General features: G+C 53.0%; 1 protein-coding gene and 1 long non-coding RNA gene across 3 annotated transcripts; one reads left to right on the forward strand and one right to left on the reverse strand.

Moving 5' to 3' along the window:
* Nucleotides 1–894: 894 nt before the first annotated feature.
* Nucleotides 895–15,806, reverse strand: CLEC2L (C-type lectin domain family 2 member L). Its single transcript, XM_045864191.2, has 5 exons — nucleotides 15,382–15,806; nucleotides 6,996–7,070; nucleotides 4,549–4,715; nucleotides 3,604–3,704; nucleotides 895–1,580 (listed from the first exon to the last, which is right to left on the reverse strand). Exons 1-5 carry the CDS (start codon nucleotides 15,575–15,577, stop codon nucleotides 1,469–1,471), a joined length of 651 nt encoding a protein of 216 aa, XP_045720147.1. The 5' UTR covers nucleotides 15,578–15,806; the 3' UTR covers nucleotides 895–1,468.
* Nucleotides 3,699–20,628, forward strand: LOC135362053 (uncharacterized). 2 transcript variants are annotated; one of them, XR_010406345.1, is made up of 6 exons: nucleotides 3,699–4,587; nucleotides 5,816–5,954; nucleotides 7,018–7,229; nucleotides 12,907–13,049; nucleotides 13,349–13,613; nucleotides 19,899–20,628. It is a non-coding gene; the product is annotated as an uncharacterized LOC135362053 (long non-coding RNA). The 2 variants fall into 2 exon arrangements; XR_010406344.1 differs by having other exon boundaries at nucleotides 12,911–13,049.
* The last annotated feature ends 3,410 nt before the right edge of the window (nucleotides 20,629–24,038 follow it).

A 24,038-nucleotide genomic window follows, 5' to 3' on the forward strand; every position in this document is an offset into this window, starting at 1 on the left:
AATAGGAGATCACAAAAATGTCCATATTTTACTAGATATCTGGAAAGCAGGCAGAAAGTTCAACAAAACCAAGCTGACAGTTTTGCCTGAAACCCAACAGTTAAAGGACTGAGCAGAGCAAAGCAGGACCTGGTTTCCCTCCGAGCTATTTTCTGAAAATGGGCCAGGACCCAAATTCACCTGCACGCGGCTCGCCGGCCGGCAGCCCACATCTCAGCCAGCCCGGGGCACTGAGCGGAGGCTGGGGAGGTCCGCGCCCCACTAGGGCGAGCTCTGGGGCCCCAGGGGTGTGTGTGTGTGTTGGGGTGGTGGCATGTGGAGCCTCGACAGCCCCGGGGGGATCTGCCAGACCCCCACCTCCTCCCCAGGCAGACAGAGGAAGGTAAAAAGAGGCTGTAGGACCTGCACACAATCTTATCCCGCCCACCATGAACATCATCTTTTCTGCATGGCTAATCCTCCCGCTCAGTCCACCCCCCTTCTCCCCTAAGGCAGAATAAGCCATCCCTCCACTGGGTTCCAGAACATTCTGGTGCTTCCCAAGCTGTTGCCTCTGCTCCCTGTGTACTCCTTGGGGGAAAAAGCTGTTGATCCCCAGGCCTGGCGGGGTGTCTGGCACGTGGTAGGTGTGATGTGAATAAACGTTGGTCATATTGAGTCGAATAGTAATGAAGGAACCAGATGGAACATACCCCTCAGACATCTAAGAATAACTCCAGCCAAATTAAATGGTGCCCTGAGGCCAAAGAATGTGTTTTTGTCCTCAGCTCCTACACGCTGCCACCTGCCATGCTAGATCAAGTGCATCTCGGCGATGGCTCCTCACAGGCCCCCAGAGATGTGTCCCTCCGCTCCCCACCCCCAAGCCATGGCCCTGAAACAAATGGCAGCCGATTCCTCGGGACGCCAGTCATCTCTTTATTCTATCAGTGACCAACACAACCGCACCCCAGACACAGCAGGGGCCTGCCTGAGAACCCCGGGCCGGGCGAAGAGGGTGGTGGAGGGGGCCCCGTGCCGGGAAGCCCGCCCTCCCTGCCTCCCCAGCACCCAGGGGAGAAATGATCGTGCAGACAGTGATGCAATCCGTGTCAGCGCCCACCCTTCCTCCAAGCACCAGGGCCGCATGGGCGGGGGGAGGACGTGTTCCAGCGCGGGGCCAGGGAGGGCCTTGGGGTGACTGCGAGTGGACTCTGACCTTGAGGAGGGACTGTGTGCATGCCTGCGCATGCGTGTGAATGTGTGCATGTGCGTGTGTTTGGGGGATGCCTACACTACAGAGCATGTGGGATTTGACGGCTGAGCCACAGGACCTGCCTGGGGCCGAGGAGACCAGGAACCAGGGCTGTGGGGCCTGGAACAGGGGCCTGGGGCGCAGGGCACCCTCGTCACTGCTTCGCCTTGGAGAGGAGCGGGGGCAGGCCGGTCTTGGAGCCTGGCTGGAGGGCCGCCTCTGGCCTGACCCACCTCATGTGTAGGCCATCTTGCTGCACACCCAGGGCCGGGTCATCAGACACTCCGTTGACACCAGCCTGGTGGGCTCCACGAAGACACACTCTCCCAGGCCTGAGATGGGGAATCTGTGGCCAGAAGACAAGAGAGCAGGCGCTTACAACCCGGCATGCATAGCCCGTTGCTGGGTGGCCCTGGAGGCCCGGTGACCTGTCCCTCCCTCTGGAGCCACCTGCCACTACTTTTAGCCCTTATAGAACTTTCTAGTGTGGCTCCCCCCATTGTCTACCTACTGTGTGCACCACGGCTCCAGCCACCCTGAGGATGCCTACAGACACACCCTGCACTTTCCCATCCCGCTTCTGCATCCTTCCAGAGTCAGCTCACTTGTCCCATGAGCCAGAATCCGGTTCAGGACCACCCTCTGCCCAGCCTCCCTCCCCGCAACACCTGCCTGCACCGTGGGACATGGAGGCCTGTGTCTGTCTGTCCCTGCCTGTCCCCCAGGCGGTCAGCACCTGCACAGTGGGCTCCGTGGCCCTCTCATCTTGGCTCCCCTGATGAGCACACAGTTCTAGCACAGGAAGAGCCCAGCGGAGATGAGCTAAATGAAACTACCTCTCAGGGGTGGACCTGATCAACCCCGGCGTTTGGTGCCCAGGCTGTGTTGCCCACAAATTCACAGACATCATCAGTAGATGTGGGGGGTGGGGGTTCTTTCTCCCTAAAATCATTCCTTTTGAATTTTAAGATTTCTTCTCAACCTTGTTTGGTCACCCAGATCTGAGGCCCCTGCCAAAGCTAGTGCTGGGGTCTCACAAGAGAGGGTACCAGAATGACCTCAAGAGGGGGTGCCAGGCAGGACTACCTCAGTGCCAGAGAAACATGGCCTAAAGGCCGAATGGTTGGCAGATGGTCAGCACGCTGGGGACCCCAGCCTCCAGGGCTCTCCCAGGTTCTGGGAGCAGGAAGCTTCCAGAAGAGGGGAGAGAGAGACAGAAAGTGCAAGATTTCTCAGCTCTAAGGATAGATCTGGGATGAAGGCAGGAAAAGGATAGAGAAAAAACGGAAGAGACAATGAAGACAAAGAGGGGGTATAAAATGAAGGGCACAGGAGTCAGGGCAAAGGAAGGAAGGAGCTGACAGAATGCTCGCCTCCTGGAGGCTAAGCCCTAAGCCTGCCTCGAATGGGAAGGTGGCTGATCGCCAACTTCCGGCCATGGTGGAGGGCTGGGGGTCTTGGGTGCCTCCCACTTCTCCTGCCTAGGGGACCCTCCTGCATCATCATCATCATCAGGTGAGCAGCTGTGCCCCCACCCGGCTCCTCAGGGCCTATTCCTCCAGCCTTAGGGGCTGGACTAGAAACTGAGGTTCTTATTCCCCTGTATGCCCTCCCCTGTGCTCCCCTAAGCCTGGACTACCTCCCCCCGCCCACACACACACACACACACACACACACTATCACCACCCCCCCAACACTGCCACAGCCAGACACTCCCACCCCCACCACCCATGACCCCTGCCACCAGCACCCAACAAACCAGTCCCTGATATCGCACACCTGCCGCCCCAGTACACTCTCACGTGCACACCCCTTGGGTCACACAAGCAATCCTACCACTTCACACACGGCCAGCACCCTCAGGCACTGTTTGTTCTAAGGGCGTGCTCACAGTACCCTGGGGTCAGAGCCCCTTTCTTCCACAGGAACAATGTTTAGGCAACACATGGCTGCCCAGAATAGAGACCCCATCCCCACTCTCCCCTGCGGGCAGTGTGGTCGAGTGGCTAAGTCCTGGCCAATGCAGAGGGACATCCAGACCATGTCTTCCCCTTCCTCTGAGCCACACTGAGCCCCACAGATGAGCTGCTACCCAGGTGGGGAGCCACAAGATGGAAAGAGCCTGGGCCCCACGGCAGGAAGCTCTGATGACTACATAGAGCTGCCAAACCAGGCTGGACATTAGGGGAGAGAGAGAGAAGTAAAGCCCTCTTCATTATTATTATCTTGGCCACACGCTGCTGACCCTGGAGGTTAGGAACTCTAGCTATCACAGAACTCAGTGGTTCTCCCTCAGGAGGCTGTGTCTGGGGGGGGCTAGACCTTCCCCAGTTTAAGTCCAGTGGCCAGAAGATGAAGCCTCAGCTCACGTGTCCGGGTCAAATGGGTCCCCGTTGACCCAGTGGAATTCGTCCCCAACTCTGCGCAGACCAATCCAGGGCTCCCTCCGTGTGAACTTGAACATAAACTCCTGTAGCAAGGAAAGAGGGAAACCCGAGTCATCTGCAGTTTCCTGACTGTTCATACATCCCAAGACTAACCTCAGCTGAGAAGACTGGCTCCCAGGATATACAGACGCTGAAAGGGGGATCCCTCACTGCATCCTGCAAGTAAGGAGCTGGGGTCACAGAGCGCCCTGCACTCTCGCTGACATCCCTCCCAGCAGTTGGGAGCATGCCTGCTGGATGAGGAAGCCTAGAACAAGGTTTGTCCTCCTAGCTCAGTGGTCCAGCCCGCCAGTCAGTATTCCTGATTTGCAGGAAGCCTGGGATTGCCCAATGTGATGGATGGTCTGGGACAAATCACAACGTTCAGTTTGGGTGTCCTACCCCCATACTTCTGGGCCTTTCTCTGCAGCAAGGAGATACTGTACTGTGTATCAAAGACAAACAGAAGTGATTTTTCGATTACCTGCTATTTTGGATTGCCACACCACTGTTACCCCCAAATCCAAAACGGACAACAGACTCATTCATTGTGTTTCTTTCATTTTTCTACTGAGAAAACTGTTTTGGGTGTTCATCGAGAGCTCATGCCCTGATTTGGACGAGTAGAAGGTGCCAGTGTGTTCTTCATTCACAAGGGCGTTTATAATTTGTAATTCTCGCACCGTGATACTGAGTTGAGCTCAGCAAACCAGCCTCAGCTTGAAATCCATTGGCCTTCACCACAGCAGTGGAAACAGGAGCCGCTCGGAAACGTGCTCGCACCCCACAGGGCCCATCAGCACACCCCCGGCTGGAAACAGGTCATGGGGGCTGCCACACCCCAGGAGTGGGGTTCTCCCTGGAGGTCGCCCGCGGCCCAGCGCTCACCAGCTCCTTCTGGCTCTGGATCACGGCCAGCGCGGCCTCGTGAGTATGGCAATACTGTCTGCCCGTGTTCCAGTCCCTCGGCTCCTCAGAAAAGAAGTAGCATTTCCTTCCGTAGAGCAGCCAGTCCTCCGGGCAGGGTGCCTCGCACTTGATACAGCCCTTGGAAGCTGCAGGGGAGACGGAGGGGACTCAGCGTCTGACAGCAGGCCTGGCCCCTGCTCGGGCCTCAAGAGTCCTGCTCAGCAACCCAGCGTTCCCTCCACCTGCCTGACTTCGGTGCCCTCCGGGGTGCCTCGGGTGGCCCTCTCCCCAGATGAGCCCCTCTCACGGTGCCCAGCAGGGAAAAGGCTGGTGACCCAATAAATAGGGAAGGGAAATTGGGGAGGCTGGCAAGGGCATGACCACCAGGAGAAGTGCCAGCAGATTAGCCCCTGGGGTCAGAGCTCGTCTCTCTCCCCAAACTCCCTGAGGCATGGAAGCCCAGAAACACAGATTTAGAAAAGATCTGGAGGCCACGTGTCCAAGCTTCTCCATCCTGCCTGGCTCACTGCAGTGTGTCCACACAGGCACCCAAATGATGCCCCCAGAACAGACTGGAACACACCAGATGTGGCCCCACTCCCAGCAACAGTGATGGCCACACCCCTTCCAGTGGCCACGGGCTTTGCAGTCTACAGACTGCTTCCAGGAAAGGAATCAGTGCGTATGTGCATACGTGCGCTTTCCTCGGCAGGCAGAACATGCCCTTCGCTTGTTTTCATGTCATCTATTTCCAAGCCGGGTCTCCCCTGTGTCCAGAATATGTATCAATCACCTTTTAAATCCATTTGAAGATCTTATTTTTATTTCTTCCACCTTTATCTCATTCACATTGGCTCATCTGAGTTTTTTTTTTTAAGATTTTATTTATTTATTTTTTATTTTTTATTTATTTATTTTTAAAGATTTTATTTATTTATTTGAGACAGAGAATGAGATAGAGAGAGCATGAGAGGTGGGAGGGTCAGAGGGAGAAGCAGACTCCCCGCTGAGCAGGGAGCCCGATGCCGGACTCGACCCAGGGACTCCAGGATCATGACCCGAGCCGAAGGCAGTCGCTTAACCAACTGAGCCACCCAGGCGTCCCTCATCTGAGTTTCGAAAGATACATTTTGATCTTGATTTTTTTTTCCCACCTGTCATATTAAGCACCCTTCATCTGTTGCCCTGAGCATCCTTGTGTCACCTACAAATTCCATAAGCATCTTTTTGTTTGTTTTCGTACAAGAGAGTGATTAAAATGTTGACGGGGACAGAGCCAAGAAGAGACCTGTGGTACTCCAGCCCCGAGGGACCTACAGACACCGACACCAATTAAATAATCGACACTCCAGCCTATCTGTTCAGTGGGCTACAGGACCACTAAGGTATTGACCATGGCGTGGGCACATGTCAACTTTTCCACAAGGACCTCCAGAGAGATTCTGTTGTGCTTTACGAAAATCACAACACGCTATGTCTTCGCGTTGCTCTGACCTCCCCAACCTAGCACGAGGACGAAAGGAAACTAATTTAATTCATAGTGATTATGCTAGATGAATCCAAGCTCGCACCGGTGGTCGCCATATTCTTTTCTAAACACTCACAAATCCCCTGATTATCATGCATGCCCAAAGGGGAGGGTTTGGTGGGAGCTAATACTATCACTGGACTTCTCTCCCCTTTCAAGGTGCCCACCTCTGGGTGCTTCTCAAAGATTAAAGACAAGGCACTGAAATCCCTTTGCAAACCCTTTAGAACCCACCACACATTTTGACTTGAATCCATAAAAAGCAGCCCAATCTCCTGGTCATAGAGCCTTGCCTGTCCTTGGAGGGTTTCCTCCCTTTTATTCCTTTCCCCCTTTCAGTCCCACATGGGAAGCCCCCTAGCAGGGATGCCTCCAGAACTGGGCAGCAAAGATGAGTCCTAATCATCCTTTCTTTCTTTCTTTCTTTCTTTCTTTCTTTCTTTCTTTCTTTCTTTCTTCCTTCCTTCCTTCCTTCCTTCCTTCCTTCCTTCCTTCCTTCCTTCCTTCCTTCCTTTCTTTCTTTCTTTCTTTCTCCTCAGCATTTAGGGGGCCTAACACACAGCGGGGCTCCATAAATGTTTGTTAAATGAATGAATGTGATCTTTCAAGGCCCTGTCCCCAAACCATCTCCTCCAAGAAGCAGTGCCTGTCTAACTCACCTCAAGTTGGCTCTGTGTACCGAAGTCACCTGGCCACTCCCCCGCGTGGCTTAGTAAAGGGGACAGGGAGAGCCATCGTGTGGATATATTATTGTAGGCTAAACTCTCACCCAGAAACAGCAGTCTGTTTTCTATGCTTTGGGCCCCACGGAATACATGGTATGTCCGGAACCTTTCTTTACCGAATGAGACCTGATTTTGACAAGGTGTGTGTACCCCGCCCGGGCATCCACGCTCACCCAAGATGCTCATCACCACCAGGATGGCGAACAGAAGGACCGCGATGGCCCCCAGCAGGAGACGTGTGGTGGTGTCTGAGGAGAGAAAGAAGCGGTTCAGTACCCGGCCACCCACACCCCACTGCCAAGCCCCACCGGGAACTCTGGCCTGGGCCCAGCAGTCTGAGTTTTCACAAGCCCTCCGCGGGAATCTGCTGCTCACTGAAGTCCCAGAGCCGCTGTTCTGGAGCCCAGGTCTGAATCTTCGACCCGGCTGCCTAAACCCACCCCTTCCAAGGCTCTGTGCTTGCCCTCTTCCGTGGCACCAAACTTTCCAGTTCTTACCTCCTGCCGCTTCTCTGCCTGCTCCCGGTTTCAGCCACATGGATTCCCTGAAATAACCCAGCCTGTCCTCACAGCCCCGGGGCTGGGTCTTTGCCCCCGGAGCTCTTCTCCGCCCTGCCCCGCTACCCCTGGAATCCTGCCCACCCTGCCCCTTCCATCCTCTTCACAAAACCTCCTCTGATCCTCTGCCTTCCCCGCTTTTAAATTTTTATTTATTTTTTTGTTATCACTGAACATTTTTCTTTTCTTTTTAGCGGAAGAACCCTTTTAGACCTTAGACATAGACTCTATTTAAGTTTTTCTTACTGTCATTAAACAGACATAACATCAAAGTTGCCATTTTAACCATTTTTAAGCGCACAATTAGCGGCATTAATTCCATTCATGATATTGTGCAACGATCCCCACTGTCTATTTGCACAACTTTCTCACCACCCAAACAGAAACTCAGTACTGATTAAGCTTTCACTCCCGGTTCGCACCTCCCCCAGCCCCTGGTTACCTGCAATCTACTTTCTGGTCTCTATGAATTTGCCTATCCTAGAGATTTCATGTAAGTGGAAACATACAATACAATGTCCTTTTGTGTCTGACTTATTTCACTTAACTCAATGTTTTCAAGGTTCATCCATGTTGTACCATGTGTTAGAATGTCATTCCTTTTTATGGCTGAATAGTATTCCATTGTATGAATATATGTATATATATACTCCTATATACATATATATTTGCTGTTGTTTATCCATTCATCTGTTGATTGACACTTGGGGGGAACATGAACATCCAGTCCATAACAGGGCATCCCCTAGAACCTTCTGAGCTGCTGCAGTCTGATTTTGCCTTCTAAGCCCACCGCCACGCTGAAATCCCCTTTGCCAGCGGCCTGAGGTTCTCTCTGCCTCCCTCATGTACAGCCTCTCCTGCCCCTTCTATCCTACGTCATCCTTTTCCTTAGTTCACTCCCTTGTTCTGGTGGAGTACATCTTCCACTGCCCTGCACAGCCCCAGCGGCAAACCTTCACGCTGGGTCCTGCAGTGAATGCTGCCCCTGGGGTTGTGAACCCAGAGGCCTGAGTACTACAAAAGAATTCTCCTTCCAAAGAACGTTGAAGGCATTACTTAATTGTCTTCTAGCTCCAGTGTTGCTCTTGAAAAATGGCTCCAGAGCCATCCTCATCCATGATCCTTTTAATATCATTTGCTTTCCGTGTCCCGCCCCCACCCCTCAGAAACTTTAAAGGATCTTTTCTATGACACAGTCTTCTAAAATTTCATCATGCATGCCATGCCTTCGTTTGGGTCCATTTTCATCCACTAGACTAGGCAATCAATGGACCTGTTCAATCTGGAAGCTCATGTCCTTCAGTTCCAGGAAATTTTCTTCAACTATATCATCAATGGTTTCTTCTCACCCACTTTCTCCATCCACTTTCTGGAGGTCATATTCTTCAGATGTTGGACTACTTGAACTGGTCCTCTGAGTTTCTTTCCTTTTTTCTCCCTTACCCACTATCTTTTTGCCTTTTTGCTCTATTTCCTGGAAAGGTTTTTCTCAACTTTATCTTCCTACTCTCTCCCGAATTTTCCATTTCTGCAATTATTTTTAATTTCCAGGGTTGTTTTTTTCTTTTGGCTGTGGTTTGCTACTGTTCTCAGTAGCATCCTGTTTTTAATGATGCCATATTGGAGCGCCTCGGTGGCGCAGTCTGTTGAGCGTCTGACTCTTGGTTTTGGCTTGGGTCCTGATCTCGGCATAATAGGATACAGCCTCTGCCTTGGGCTCTGCACTCGTGCTGGGCATGGAGGCTGCTTGGGACTCTCTCTGCCCCATCCCCTCCTAAAATAAATAAATAAATCTTTTCTAAAAAATGATGCCATGTTTTCTCTTACCTCTTTCTGGATATTACTGATAGTTTTTTGGAGGCGGAGGAGGAGAGGACAGGGGGGCAGAAAGGTTATTTCTCCCTGTATAGTCTCTTTTTCCTCCAAATTGCTTTTTTTCCTGTTCATTTGTTTTGGTCTGTGGTTTCCATGTCATCAAGTTTCCTCGGATGTCTGGAGATCCTTGGTTATTTGTTCCTGATTAAGGCAGGAGGGAAGAGTCCATTGGAGCCTCCGAGACTGGGGAGGGGCTTATAAACTGTGGGGTCCCAGCAGAGTGACCAGGCTGGGCTGGTCCTCAAGGTGCTCTGAGTGCCAACCTCCTGGGGTTTTTCCTCTGGGGTGGGCCAGAGTTCCTGGAGAAGGCTCTTCTGTTTCCCTCCTGAAGGGTGTAGGCTTGACCAGGAGGAGAGGCTGGGAGGCCATCCTAAACATTCATTATGTACATGTCCCTTTAACTGCTTGCTCCCAAATGTACTGCCCTCTCTCAGACTTAGCCTCAGGTTCCTGCCAGGGCTGGGAAGAGGACCTGGGCAACTAAATCCTTTCTAAAATATTCAACCAGCCCTCCTATTTCAGCTCTATCTTCACTCACTGCCATGATGACTGGTGCCCCCATCTCCATACTTTGGGGGCTCCTGTGTGTGACTCAGTCTGCTCCTCTGCTTTCCGAGCCTTCTCAGGCCAATAGAAGCAGCTCCCACTCATCATTGATCCCTAGCTCCCAACTGTATTGCTATTGTCTTCTCTCCCGTTCTTGTTGTCCTTATGGCCTTTGAAAAATCCCTTTACTGTCATGTCAGTGGGCTTCTGGAAGGAAAGAGGAAAAATGTGTGTGTTCAGTCTGCCATCTTTACCTGCAAGTGCAGCCATCATTTTGAAATCCTTCCCGTGAGCAAGGACTGTGCTGGCGAGTGACCAGGAGTCCAGAGGCAGGTGGCTGTGGGCACGGTAGGAGCAGAGCCTCACGCCTGCCCTCGCGGGCTGGGCTCTTTCTGTGTCTGCTCCTTGTCCTCAGTGACAGCCTCAGTAGGGCTCAGTAGGATCAGCCTCAGTAGGGCTGATCCGCCTGATCTGCCTGATGACCCCCTGTGGCAAGTGCACTGCCTGGATCCTTCCTCTCCCTTCTCTACGGGCCCCTCTAGGCCCATACAACTGGAACCATAATGCTTTGTGCATTGAAGGTAAGAGCATCGCGTCTTAAACCACTTCACTGGGTTCAAATCCCAGTTCAGCCACTTTCCTAGATGGTTTAGTAACTTTTCATGACAAAGTCACTTCGCTTCTATTTTATTTCATTTTCTTCATCTTTATTTATTTATTTTTTAAAGATTTTATTTATTTATTTGAGAGAGCGAGAATGAGAGAGAGCACATGAGAGGGGGGAGGGTCAGAGGGAGAGGCAGTCTCCTCGCCGAGCAGGGAACCCGATGCGGGACTCGATCCCGGGACTCCAGGATCATGACCTGAGCCGAAGGCAGTTGCTTAACCGACTGAGCCACCCAGGCGCCCTTTTTTCTTCATCTTTAAAACAAAGGAATAGTAGTATCTGCCTCTTAAAAATTTTTATGAGAAGCCAATGTTCAGGGCTTAGCGGAGTGTCTGGCATAGCAAGCTCTGGTTCAATGTTAGCAATTGCCATGATGATGATGATGGTGGTGGTGGTGGTGGTGGTGGTGGTGGTGGTGGTGGTGGTGAGCCCACAGTCTCCTTTAGGGAAAGGGCTGTGCTTTACTTGCCTTTGTGTTCCCTACAGTAGGCAAAAAAAAAAAAGCCATTGCCTTGCATGTTACAGAGCACCCCCGGATACTGAAAGGGGAATTTAGCTACACTGAATGACAATGTCCTTAGTCAGCCTTAAACTCAGCTGACTTTGTAGGAGAGGCCGTGTGGACATACAGCTGCTCTCTGGGGGCGGGGAATCTGCACACACTTCTCCATTGTCACCAGAACCAAGGAGCCTCTTCATTCTTTCCTGAGGACAACAGCTCTGGACACGGCAGCACGGACAGAAAAAGGACACTCCAGGGAGTCCCGGCTCGTTGCTCACTGCTGCCCTCACAGAGGACGACTGTGGGGCTGGCCGATCCAAAACAACACTGTATTCGTTTCCTAGGGTTGGGAACAAACCCCACAAACTGGATGGCCTACAACACCGGAAACTTATTGTCTCACACTTCTGGAGGCCAGAAGTCCCCAATTAAGGCACCAGCAAGGCCGCAGTCCCTCTGAAAGTGAGGGGAGTCCTTGCTCACTTCTTCCTGGCTTCTGAGGTGCTGGTGACCTTCCTCAACCCTGGTTTGCAGTCCCCTCATTCCAGGCTCTGCCTTCTTCATCACACAACCTTCTCCCTGGTTGTCTCTGTCTTTATATGACTGTTGTCTTATAAGGAGCCCACCCACTCCAGTATGCGCCTATCTTAACTAATCACATCTGCAATTACCGTATTTGCAAATAAGGTCCCGTTCTGAGGAGCTGGTGGTTCAACTGCTTCAACGTAGCTCTTTGGGAGAGCAGGAGGAAATAGAATTCAAGCCGTAAGAAGGGTCTAACTCAACAACCATTCCTTCCATGCAATCGTCCACAATAGATGGACTCTGAGGATGCAGTTACTTATGTTTATAAATGTATATGATTTAGCCTCATGTTGGAAGGGACAGCTGAAAATCTGGCTCCTAACCCAAACAGATGCTCTATCACCCTCACACCCAGAGCCCAGAAGAGACTCACTGCTGACCTCTCTGAGTTGTCAGAGCCACAGTCTCTGTGCATAGTCTTGACTCTTTGAAGCTATCAAATGTAGAGTTTGGTGATTTTTAAATTTTTAAAGGCTTTACTAAATGCATGTGTGTGGTTTTGATCAGGAAGTTGTGGGTTGATGCCTAATCAAGAAACTTTCAACATTAAAAATTCAGAATCGGTGAGCTCTGAAAAATCTATAGCCTGGCGATAGGCAGAATCACTCTGTCCCCTGCCGTACCCCCAGGTCACTTTTCCCCATCCCCACCCCCGAGGTCAGAAATATCCCCATCTCCAGTCACCCCCAGTCTTTCTAGAACCCAGGCCGAAGCAACGGGTCATGTTTCCCAGCCCCTCCCCAGAGGTGGGGGTGGCAGGTGGAAGGAAAAGTGATTAGCCACCAGGAGAGAAGGCTTGATCAGGAGAACTTCTGTGTGGCTTTATATTTATACAGCTAATTGTTCGTCTAAGGAAAGTCGTGAAGTCCTGAGCTCTAATCCCGGTTTAAATTTAAGAAGTTCTCCATTTCGCTTAACCCGGCAGGAGAAAAAGAGGGTCCACACTGGAGGCGGCAGTGTTGTCTGAGGATCACGGGCAAGAGAGCTACACGCACCCCAAACACAATTCATTTCCGTCCCCTGGGCCTCATGAAGTCCGAGATCCTTGGTCCATGCAGGATGATACAAGAACTCTCAGGGCAGAGGGCCCTTGTGGCAAACATGCCTTAGCAACCAACATGTGTCCTTGGTCAAGACACTTAGCCCCTCCGAGTCTGTTTCCTCATCTGCAGAACAGATAGAGCACTCAGCAGCCTCGGTAGGGTATTTGTGAGGATTAAATGGGACAGTATCGTGAAAGCCCTGAGCATGGGGTCCAGCACACCGTAGGTGCTTCCGAAATGTTTGCTGCGTGGTAATAAAGGAGTGTTTAGCTTGGTCAAGTTCAAAAGTCTCCCACTTGTCTCAAGACAGGTACTTGACTAAGCAAGGGCTGTACAGTCCTTGGCCCTCAGACCCGGCAGACCCGTCATCCCATCACGGGTGTTTCTCAGTGTCAGTCGACTGGGCTCATTTCCGTGGACTTCAGTTTGGAGTGGGGAGCCGACTCAAGGTAGGTAGACCAGCAGTCCAAGGGTTTTAGCTGAGCTCCCCCATCACGGGTGCAGGATGCTAAGTCCAGAGAGCTGGGTAGAGGAGTCACCTGCACAGCCTACCCCACTGTGTGGCCCTGAGAGGCAGAAATCATTATCTAGCTTGGTAGATAAGGAAACTGAGGCTCAAATGAGTTTGAAAACCTGCCAGCCCATGGTGGTGGAGGATATGGCTTGGGTTTACCCGACTCCAGACTTTGTGTTCTTTGTACCTCACCAACCTGCCTCAGCCCCTGTCCTGTGATTTCTGCCCACACAGCAACACCCTGGAGAGACCAGTCCTGGTCCCTGAGCTCCCCTCTTCTGACAGGAGATGGGGGTGCCAAGGGAACACCCAGCAGACCCTCAGAGCACCAGTGGAGGAGAACACCCTGGACTCGGACCCCAGATACTAAAACTACTGTAGAAAAAGCGCATGGGCCTCAGATGCTGAGCCTCCGAGGACCACAGGCATCAAGGGTGAGCTGCTTCTGGGTAGACCATACGGCAAACCAGAGGAGGCATGAGACCCAGACCCAGACCTGGTAAGGAGCCACACCAGGACAGGCAAGACAAGGCTGGAAGGCTGGACACAAGTAGGCACGGGTGGAAGAGCCAGTGTCCTGTTGGGCCATTTTCCTGCCTTCTTCAGCCTAACTGCAAGTGGTCACCCAGCCCGGGTAGGGAGCAGGAAGCGGAATGTGTCAAAGTCAGGGCAGGAGGTACAATAGGAAACAGCAAGCCAGAGAGCACTGAAAGAGGCCACATCACCCCTGAAGAGGCCCTAACCATCAGGGGGCTAGAGTTAGGTTAGGGCAGACCCTGCAGGAATGCTTAGGAATGAATGAAGACATATAGGCAAAAGGAGTGAGCAACTTCAAGAAATAACTTGGGCGGGAGGGAAGCAGGGATCACAAGCAAATCCAACAATGCCCAGCAGAGAGAGGCGTTTGTCCACCTTTATTCAACTCAACTCTTCCCAGCCTGCAATGGCTCTTCTACTCCGTGAGCCAACATCTTTGCTTCCTTTCTCCCAAATCACCATCCAGGTGTCGGACCGCCCCTGCCTCCAGAGTTAGCACAGAGTTAGTCCACACCCCTGGCCCACTAGCATCTGGGTCAAACGCTGACATTACTGCCCCCACCTTTCCCTCCGCGGCAAGGCACCTGCCCTGCCAAGTGCTGGCTAGGTCTCGCCCCTGACCACCACCCCACCTTCCACACTGACCTGCCCACTCTTCCAAGGGCAAATCCACTGGCTCATTGTAGGCTTAAAACCTCTCAACAGCTCCTGCAGAGCAAAGTCCAAACTCTTTGGCAAGGCCTGGGTGGCCATTCACAATCTGGGCTCTCCAGATTCATCTCTTCCCATCCCTTCCCCCCATCTCAGTACTCCAGAGTTCAGTTTGCCACAAGGGAACGGCTGGTTCTGGCCACCTGGACCCTGAACATGTCACTCCTTGAGCCCGGTGCACCCTGTCTTCTCTCCACATCTAAAAGGTCACCTACTCCAGGAAGCCTTCCTTTTCTAATACTCCGTCCCTACGGGTGGTGTGACCCAGGCTCTGGGCTTCCCTAGTTAACACTGCACAGATCCTCAGCCTTTGGACTGGGGATGTCAGGAGTACCCAGAAGTCCAGAGGGCCAGCCCTCCCCCCTGCCAACTCTAGCATCTCCCACACCACACACCACCAGGGGCCACAAAGTTTTCCAGAAGAACTCATGAACTTGAAATCTATTTTCCACTTGGTTACTGCCCCTGAGCTAGCCAGGGGTCACTCCCTGAGCCCATCTGACTGGAAGGGGTAGGTGGCACTCATGACCTTGCAAGGAAGAGCCTGAGGCATATTCTCCACATCTCCCCTCCCTATGTGCCCCCATCACCACCAGCGTGCTCCCGGCTTCCCACGGGGGGAACTGGCACCATCTCTGGGCTCTACAGCTTTTGTCGCTTTGCCCAAAGCATTTCCACTACTACAGATTTCAGCCACCCTCTCAACATGCCCATCGGATGAGGGCCCGTCAGTACACTGTCCCCCCTTCATTCTGGAGGAGATTGGGGCTCAGAGCACGAAACCTGCTCCCAAGGTCAAAGAGTGAGTTAGCTGCCTAGGTAGGGTCAAGGCTGTAACTATAGGTGGTCCCTAGCTACATCCCCCACCCCCTCCGCCATGTGGCGTCTGAGTGCCCTGAAATCAGTCCTCCGGGGGCTCCCGCCCTCCCCTCTGGGAGCTTGGCCAAGGTGACTCTGACCCGGGTCCCCGGGCCGGAGTGGGGGGGGATGGGGGAGACGGAGGGCCGCTGGGCGCTTACCCTCCAAGGCCGCCTTCCAGCTGGTGCTGCCCTCGTAGCCCGACCCCGATCGCCGCAGCAGCCCCTCGGGGCCGCGGCCCTCGGCCTCGGCGGGCGAGCGCAGCCTGGGCGCAGCGGGGGCGGGCGCGGGGGCGGGGCGGGCGGCAGGGGGCGGCGGCGGCCGGGTCCGCGCGGGGGGCTCCCGGGCCGGCTCCATGCCGGCCGCTGCGCCGCGCCGCGCCCGCGCTCCTGCACTGGGGTGCGGGGCCCAGCCCGACGCGCACTCGGCGCTCCGCGCGCCCTGCGGGCCCCCCAGGCCGGCCTCGGGTGGACCAGCGCCGCGGCTCGCGCAGGCCGGCGCTGAGCCCGGTTCCCCGCGCCGGACCCTCTGTGCCCGGTCGCCGTCGCCTCCGCCGGCCGTGCGCGCCGAGCCTGCCCTGGGCGAACCGCAGCCTCCGCGCAGAGCCGGGGCCCGGGGAGGAGCCGGTGGAGGCGCGCGGTAGCGGGGGTGGCGGGGAGGCGCGGGGAGGGAGGGTGCGGGGGGGGGGGCGGACGGGGAGGGAGGAGGCGCCGAGGAGCAGGGACAGCCCCACAGCCACGGCCCCGCCGGCCACCCGCTCCCGCGGCAGGATGCCAGATGCCGCCGAGAGGAGCGCCGAGCCTGGAGCCGGGAGACCTGTCCTCTAATCCAGCTGCCCCTCCCAGCCTCCGGCCTGCCCTCTGTAAAATGGGGAAAAAGTTTACAGGGATGGTGCGGTGAGACTTAAGGAAGACGGGGGGCTTTCCTCTGGCGTCCCGGAGCTGGAGCAGAGGGGTGGGGCTGTCACTTGGCCCAGACTCTTGAACCAGGAGAGAAAGGAGAGAGCAAAGATCTGTGGGGACAAGTGGGGCAACATTTCAGATTCAGTTCACACTGGTGAGCATCCACGAAGCGCCAGGGACTCTTACAGAGTTGAGCTGACGACATCCCCAGTTTAGGTTGAAAACTGGAAGTCAAGGGCATTTCTGAAGGCTGCACCGTGCAGGTGTGTGGTTGGTGGGTTTTCTCACTCCTGGGCCAGGGCTTCCTCAATGGCCTTCACTTGGCCTGTACCCTCTCCCTGGCTGGCCCACAGTCACTTGAGGCTCTCCCCCTGAATTTTCCCTTTCTCATCCCAATCCCACATCGGTTTCCTCATCTATCGTTCCTCATCCTCAACTCCTGTATTTCCATAGGGATGAGAGCTTAATCTGTATAATGCAAGTGGTAGGTTTCTTGGCTTATTCCCTTGGATTGGGTTTGAGAAGTCAGATTGCCTTCCCACCATACTGGTGTATGCCCAGAAATCCACAAGTTCATCTAAGATCTGCAACCAGGATGCACATTACCCTGGGACACCAGTGAGGTCTTAGGTCTTGGCAGTTGGAGGGCTAGAAACACATCATTTATAATCATTTCACTTTACATAAGGGAATAAAGTGAAAAATTGTCAAACCACACAAAAAGAAGAAAAACTAAGTACTGGTAGTAGAACATATTTTATTCCATGGTTGTATTTTGGCATAGTCTCCTTCACAGAGTCTATTCTTGGCTGTCAACAATCAGATTCTCATTGCCAAGTCCGTGTGAGTATAGCTGTATGATTCACTACTACTCCACTCCAGCCACGGGGTCTTCAAGGTCCTTCTTCCTTGGGTTCAGGAAGACAAGGGGACTGGGGGTGGGGGTGGGGCAGGCATCTTTCTGTCGAAGAAATGCTTCTCTGCTGGGGCAGAGTCTCCCTTCTGTCAAGTGTTTCTCTCTGGCTCGTGGCTCATCTTGCTAGAACAAGTCTTCCCAACAGGAAAGGACCACTCCTCTGTCCTGCCCTTTTTTTTTTTTTTTTTAAAGATTTTATTTATTTGACAGAGAGAGACACAGCGAGAGAGGGAACACAGGCAGGGGGAGTGGGAGAGGGAGAAGCAGGCTTCCCGCCGAGCAGAGAGCCCGATGCAGGGCTCGATCCCAGGACCCTGGGATCATGACCTGAGCTGAAGGCAGACACTTAACGACTGAGCCACCCAGGCGCCCCTGTCCTGCCCTTTTTTTATCAACAGGTTCCCAGTGATGCCTGTGATCCGTCATCTTCCATCAGCCCCTTCTCAGGCCTGGTGATGACTTAGAATCTTCTTCACCCTCAGCCCCACCCTACTATGCAACCCATATTTGTGACCCCAAGTAGAGCACACAAATAGGATGTTCAGGGGCGCCTGGGTGGCTCAGTTGGTTAAGCGACTGCCTTCGGCTCAGGTCATGATCCTGGAGTCCCGGGATCGAGTCCCGCATCGGGCTCCCTGCTCGGCAAGGGGTCTGCTTCTCCCTCTGCCTTCTTCCCTCTCGTGCTCTCTGTCTCTCATTCTCTCTGTCTCAAATAAATAAATAAAATCTTTAAAAAAAAACAAAAAAACAAATAGGATGTTCAAAGCGGAAATAGTGGGGGTCGTCAAAAGACTTTGGCCAAGAGATTTTCCAGTCCCGGAGCCAAACGTGAAACACATTGCCGATGATACTGCGGCCCAGGACACGACCACGGGCTTGGTTAGTTCTCTGGACTGCACACATCCAAAGATGATCGTGGTGAATAGATCTTTGACGCAGCAAAGAATCGGGCACAGCCCGGGCTTTCCCTAAGCTGTTCCAAAGATTGTCCTCAGGAAGGAAGAGAGTCCATGAGAGTTAAAGGCTGTGATCGTGACGATAAGGGCGGGCAAGGTGGTAGCTGGTAAATCCCCACACCACCTTTTCTGCACCTTCTCCCTGGCCAGTGGGGCCCTGGGGATGGCCACGGGGGTTAGCCAACACCAGCCTTTTCGAGTCGTATGTCAGTGTCTCTGATAACACAATTCCCTTGGGATTTCGGGGGGGGGCTTCTAATGCAGTGGAACAGTCACAAAGCCATCTACTGCCCAAGTCACAGGCCTATCTCTATCTCTTACTGACTTCTCTTTCCTGGCATTGCCCCAACCAGGGTCACGTGCCCATCACTGACTCAATGACTGCAGTAAGGTCCAGGCCATACATCCAAGCCTGGAGATGGGGTCAGGGTCATCCCCACCCAAATTGCAGGGTTGACAGGGAGGGAGAGATGATTCCCCAAAGGAAAGACAGGCTGATATTCCCGGAAGGAAGAGGAAAGCCTGCTGGTGAGAAAAACAAAAAATTATATGGCATATATTTGGAATAGTATGCAGCTGTTTAAAAAGAATAAGGTAAATCAGCATACGCTGATTGGGAACAATCGCCCAAGACAAATTAAGTTAGAAAAAAGCAGTATGCAGAAGAGTGCATACGGTGTGTACTCATTTGAGTCTACCAAGATGTGGGTGAGTGTGTGTGTGCTTGTGTGAACATTTTTGCAAGAATACACAAGAAACAGTGAACGGGGGTTTATCTCTGAAGGGTGGCACTGAGGGGTGGAGGGTGGAAGGAAGACTCTGCTTGTTTTCTATCCTTCTGAATGTTTAACTGAGTACCTGTACATTTTCATTAAACATCCACCAACCAGGTCCCACCTTTAAGTTGCATTCAGAGCATCTATGTTAGAATTTTTGCATCAGAGGAAGATCGCTGCGTGCGTGTAATCTGTGACCTGGCTGGGATTTTGGCTGAGAGGCAATTGGCCTGGGCTAGCCAGGCCTGGGGGCCATAGACCAGGAGCTGGGCACAGCAGAGCTAACTGTCATGTGCCTTGGTCAGGAGCAGAGGCTGGGAAGAACTTCAGAGGAAGAGGGAAGCAGAGGGCTCGGCTCTGAGAGCTCAAGTCGGGGGACTTTATTTTTGGAAACAGAGGGGGCCTGAATTGGGGATCCAAGGGTCTTTGGAGGGATCTCAGGGCAGCTGCCAGCCCACTGGGGCCCTTTTTTGGCACCCTGGCCCCAAGGATGCCCCAGAAGTGCTTGATTTTGCTTTGGCCATTAACACCACTTACCAGTATAGGGTGACGAGTGTTTATATCTAGTTAACATGTAGCAGAAACATTCTGCTAATCACCTAGACATGTCAGATCAACTCCATGGTATCGTTTCTTAGTCCAGGGATGGTGTCTGCTCCTCTGTTCAAACTTCATCAGGTGCCACTCGGGCGGTCAGGCCACCTGCTCACAACTTTACAAAATGGGGAACCTAAGAGACAACCCTGACTCGCCATCCAGGAACTGCCAGCCATATTCACTTTCCCCCATGATACATGAAAATCAAGTCGACAGGAATCAAAAATTCCCCCTTAAACAAATTCATTCAATACTTATTAAGCATTGGGGCACCTGGGTGGCTCAGTCAATTAAGCATCTGCCTTTAGCTCAGGTCATGATCCGGATCGAGCCCACGTCGGGCTCCCTGCTCAGCGGGGTTTAAAAAAAAAAAAAAAAATCATTGATCATCAGCGACCTGCTGGGTGCTGTGTTGGGTGCTGGGAATACAGAGGTCGACAGTGTGTCCAATCCTGGCCCTCGGAACTTCCTGATGAGGGCCCTACCAGCAGGTGGAAGCTGAGCCTCTTGGCGGTCTCTCTTTTTCTTTAGAAGTTCCTGAGTGAGAGGCCACCAGGCCTCATTCACCACAAGGCTGAATGCCCTGGGTACCAGCTCCGAGAGTGACAAGGCAACTATGTTTAGCATTTCCTGATGGAACCAGAATCCGCAGTCAAGAAAAGCTGGTCCTGGCCAAAAGATGGACTTTTGGATGAGAATGATGTCTTCAATAATAATCCTGCCAAAAACCACTGCCTCATGCATTAGCCTTCTCCCTAGAGGGTAATAGGAACCAGGAAGTGACAAAAAACTCAACTTGTACAGGCTGGGGAAAAAAACCAAATCTGATTTTGTGTTTTGTTCCTACAAGGACAGAAATAAACACTTTATTACAAAATGAATACATAGGATGTTTTCATGCAAACAATGTATACATTTTAAAAATAACTTTTCTTTAGACTTTGGTATACAGTATATGCTCCTAAGCATTTCTTAATATATGTAAAATAAATACTTATAATTTTTTTTTACAAAAGTAGAGTTAATACATTCTGCAACTTGCTTCTTCTGTCATTTCTTATAGCTCTATTGCGTTCCTTTTTAACACTAACATAGAATTCCACAGTATGGAGGTATCAAAATTATTATTACTTCATTATTTGCCTGTTGGTGGACATTGAAATTGTTTCTTTTTTTTTTAAGATGTTATGTATTTATTCATGAGAGACAGAGAGAGAGAGAGAGAGGCAGAGGGAGAAGCAGGCTCCTTGGGAGCCCGATGCGGGACTCGATCCCAGGACCCTGGGATCATGACCCGAGCCGAAGGCAGATGCTTAACCATCTGAGCCACCCAGGCGCCCTTGAAATTGTTTCTAATTTTTAATAGTACAAACAACACTGCAATGAACATCCTAGCACATATAATTTTGTGCTCTTGTAGAAGTGTTTCTCTGCAAGAAATTTCTGGAAGTGGAATCAGTGGGTCAAAACTTCTCTGAGAAGGTTCAACTTGATTTTGTGGTGAAGAATACTGTATAATGAAGAGTCTGCAGATCAGAGAGTTATAAAATAATAGACAAGATTAATAATTCAGAGTAACCTGTAAAGTTTGCCCAAGGGTATGCTTTGTGGTGTTGGGCTGGCCTGGTCGGAAATGTTCCAATCAGTTTCCTCATTAGGACAGGAAATCAGCAGAGCAGGATTCCTGAGTCGGTGTCTCCCTGATCCCACTGACATGAGCGGGAGAAAAGTTTTGATGTCAGCATCAGGATTAGTCATGAACTGAACACATCAGTAGATCGCACGTGACGATGGATCCCACACCGAGAGAAACTAGGAAGCATCGGCCCTCAGACTGGGAAGTGCTGTTCTGAAGAGAGAACAGCGCCCCCAAGAGGCGTTTGGATGTCAGCACCTGTGCGCACACAACCCAGACTGGACCTCTGCCTGTTTAGGCAATGAGCGGGGGGGTCAGTTTCTCACTTATTCTTAAACTCACCCAGAAATATTTGCTGTCTAAACCTCTTCTTAAATAAAAGTAATACAATACAACACACTAAGACTCTGGGTAAGTCTTAGTGAGTCTGAGTAAGTCTTAGTGTTTTCCATCTTGTGCGATTTTTCAGACAATGGTGTAGAACATTCACCAAACCTAGTGAGCGGGTGGCGCGGACTAGCCCGCTCTCGCTGCAGTTTTACTGTTGTCCCAGCATCACTGAATATTCAGCAATGTTCCAGAAGTGATAGGAAGTAGCACAACTGTTTGGGAAGAGGGTCCTGAGGTAAGAAATAAAACAATAGCCAAGGAAAAGGTAGTTAATCTATAGAATGAGAATAAGCACAGCAACAATGCTGCACTGAGATTCTTTTTTTTTAAGGAGAAACACAGAAACCAAATAAACATTCCCCTATCCCAGGGTTTCTCAACGTCCACACTGTTGACTTTGGTCTGGAAGATTCTTTGTCGTGGGGGGCGGTCCTGTGCACTGTCTATCCACTAGATGTCACAAGCAACCCCAGACACTCAGTTGTGACCATCATTAATGTCTCTAGAACTCTTGTCATTTTTGAACATTTGGAGATTCAAGAAGCTCTTGGGAAGTATCTCTCTGGAACACCCAGCATCCCCCGGGGGACTCTGCCCCCTTCCCTCATCCTGATCGGAAGCCTGAATTCAGCTACCACGGGGCCGACTGAGTGGCCCATGTGGAAGCGGAGCGGCCTCGGAGGACCAGCAGCCCCACAAACAAGAACCCCATAACTTGGTTTCTGGAGCAGCAAGCGTGCGGTTACAGGGAACCCTTCCAGAAAACTGCAGACTCTAGGGCAGTCCTGCCCAGAGCGAGATTGAGGGAGAAACCCCAGGTGAGGGGGCCAGTTTGCAGAATTACAGGCAACTTCACGCGCTGCCCAAGTATTTCTTGAGCACCTGCTCCTGGGGTGTAAGCTACAGTGTGCGAGGGGGCGGGGGGCGGGGACAGACAATACACCTATCAAGCTGGGGAGCCACTCTGGTGTTTCGAGGAGACTGTTCTTGCAGTTCACGCACAGCTCCCACCTCGGGGGTGGCCTTGAGCCCGGGGTCTGTGCCTCAGGGGCCCCTGCTCGGCCCGGGCATGCTCTCTCTTCCTCTCAGGGCTCACGTCCTGCCCGGACTCACTGCTTCACCTAAAACCCGGCTCCCACCCGGGTGGCGCCGCGCAGGGGCAGGGGGCGGAGCACACGGGGCAGGGGCGGGGCCGCGCTCCAGAGCCACGCCTCCGAGCACCGCCCCTTCCCCCGCCCCCGACCACGCCGGCGTCCTCCCCTGCGGCCTCGCGCCCGCTCCGTCCCGCCGCGGACCCCGCCTCCGGGAAGGCGCCCGGCGTTCCCCTTTCCGCCTCAGGCACCCTGGCGGGGGACGCCGAGGAGCGACGTCCCGCGTTACCCTTACACGGGGTCGCCATCTAGTGACAGCAGGATATACTGCTGCGTGCAGACGTGAAGCCGGTCGCCGGTACGAGTTTGGAAGGTTCTGGTTAGTGCGGGAACGCTTTGGGGTGGGGACTGGACCCGCTCCCAGGCCCTGGGGTTGGGGGGAGGCTGATGGGTGGCCCTTCGCTCGCCTGCACCCCGCGGCCCGGGGGCCCCCTCCGCAGAGGAAGGCGGGCCTGGGCCACACCTGAGGAGGGCCTCGTGTCAACAGTAGCCCGGTCTTCTCGAAAGGACAGGCCGGCGGCGCCAGCGGGGTTAGCTCCGAGAGCCCGCCCTGGGCAGAAGACCTGTCTGCAGGTTGGTCTGGCTTAGCGAAGCCCGCTCTGTGTCGGAGCGGGGAACGGTGTGCAGGGAGACAGGGGCACCGGAGGGAGCTCCGCCAGCTCCGAACAGGCCTGCCCCCCCGGAGCGCCAGCTCCAGAAGACAGGGCAGGGGGGGGCAGAACGCCTAGGCTCCTGGAAAGGCCTCCGGGACCGCCAGCTCTCAACCTTGCTGCAGCACAGACCCAAGGAACAAGCGCACTCTGCGGCACACATCCAGGTGGGGACAAGACTCCAGTCGCCTATTTGTAGACACCCCCGAAACGGTACTAGGGGGTTTCTTGCATCCCCCAGGTTGGCTTCGTGGAGGGAGCGTGCTGCGGGACAGAGTACCGGGTCCAAACTCAGGTCGGGCTGCTCGCTGCTGGAAAATCAGTCCTCGAGAGACACGTGGTGGTGGGAAAGGAAAGGTCGTTTTATTCAGTAAGCAGGCAACTGGGAAGCTGGTGGACTAATGTCTCAAAGACCATCTTCTCCCTCCAGGCGAAGCCAGAGGGTTTTAGAGGGGAAGGGAAAGAGGGGAGGGGAGAGAAGGGGGCTGCATGCTGGAGAAGCAGGTGTCCAGGTGCTTAGTCCTATGTTGTCGGCATGATCCTGAACAGACTTGCTGGCATCTGCGGCAGCTGACCTTATCTTCTGAGAAAGTCTGGTCCTTCACCCCCAAGGCCAGTGGTCTGCAAATCTCAAAGAAAGTTAGTCCTGCTACAGATCAAGGGACTAAGGGGATAAGTGCCTTAATAGAAGCAGATGCAAACTGAGGACAGAGAGAGCGATCAGAGCTGCCATGTATGTTTGTGCAGGTTGCTCACTGCACAAGGGCACCTGGTGGCGGTGGAGGAGTGGGCACCGGGCACTGGGATCTGGAACTCAGCCCTTACCTGATCACAAAGCCATGCA

The sequence above is a fragment of the Mirounga angustirostris genome, unplaced genomic scaffold (assembly GCF_029215605.1).
Source record: "Mirounga angustirostris isolate CCGP_5_RB_7025 unplaced genomic scaffold, mMirAng1.0.hap1 SCAF_12, whole genome shotgun sequence".
Lineage (NCBI taxonomy): Eukaryota > Metazoa > Chordata > Mammalia > Carnivora > Phocidae > Mirounga > Mirounga angustirostris.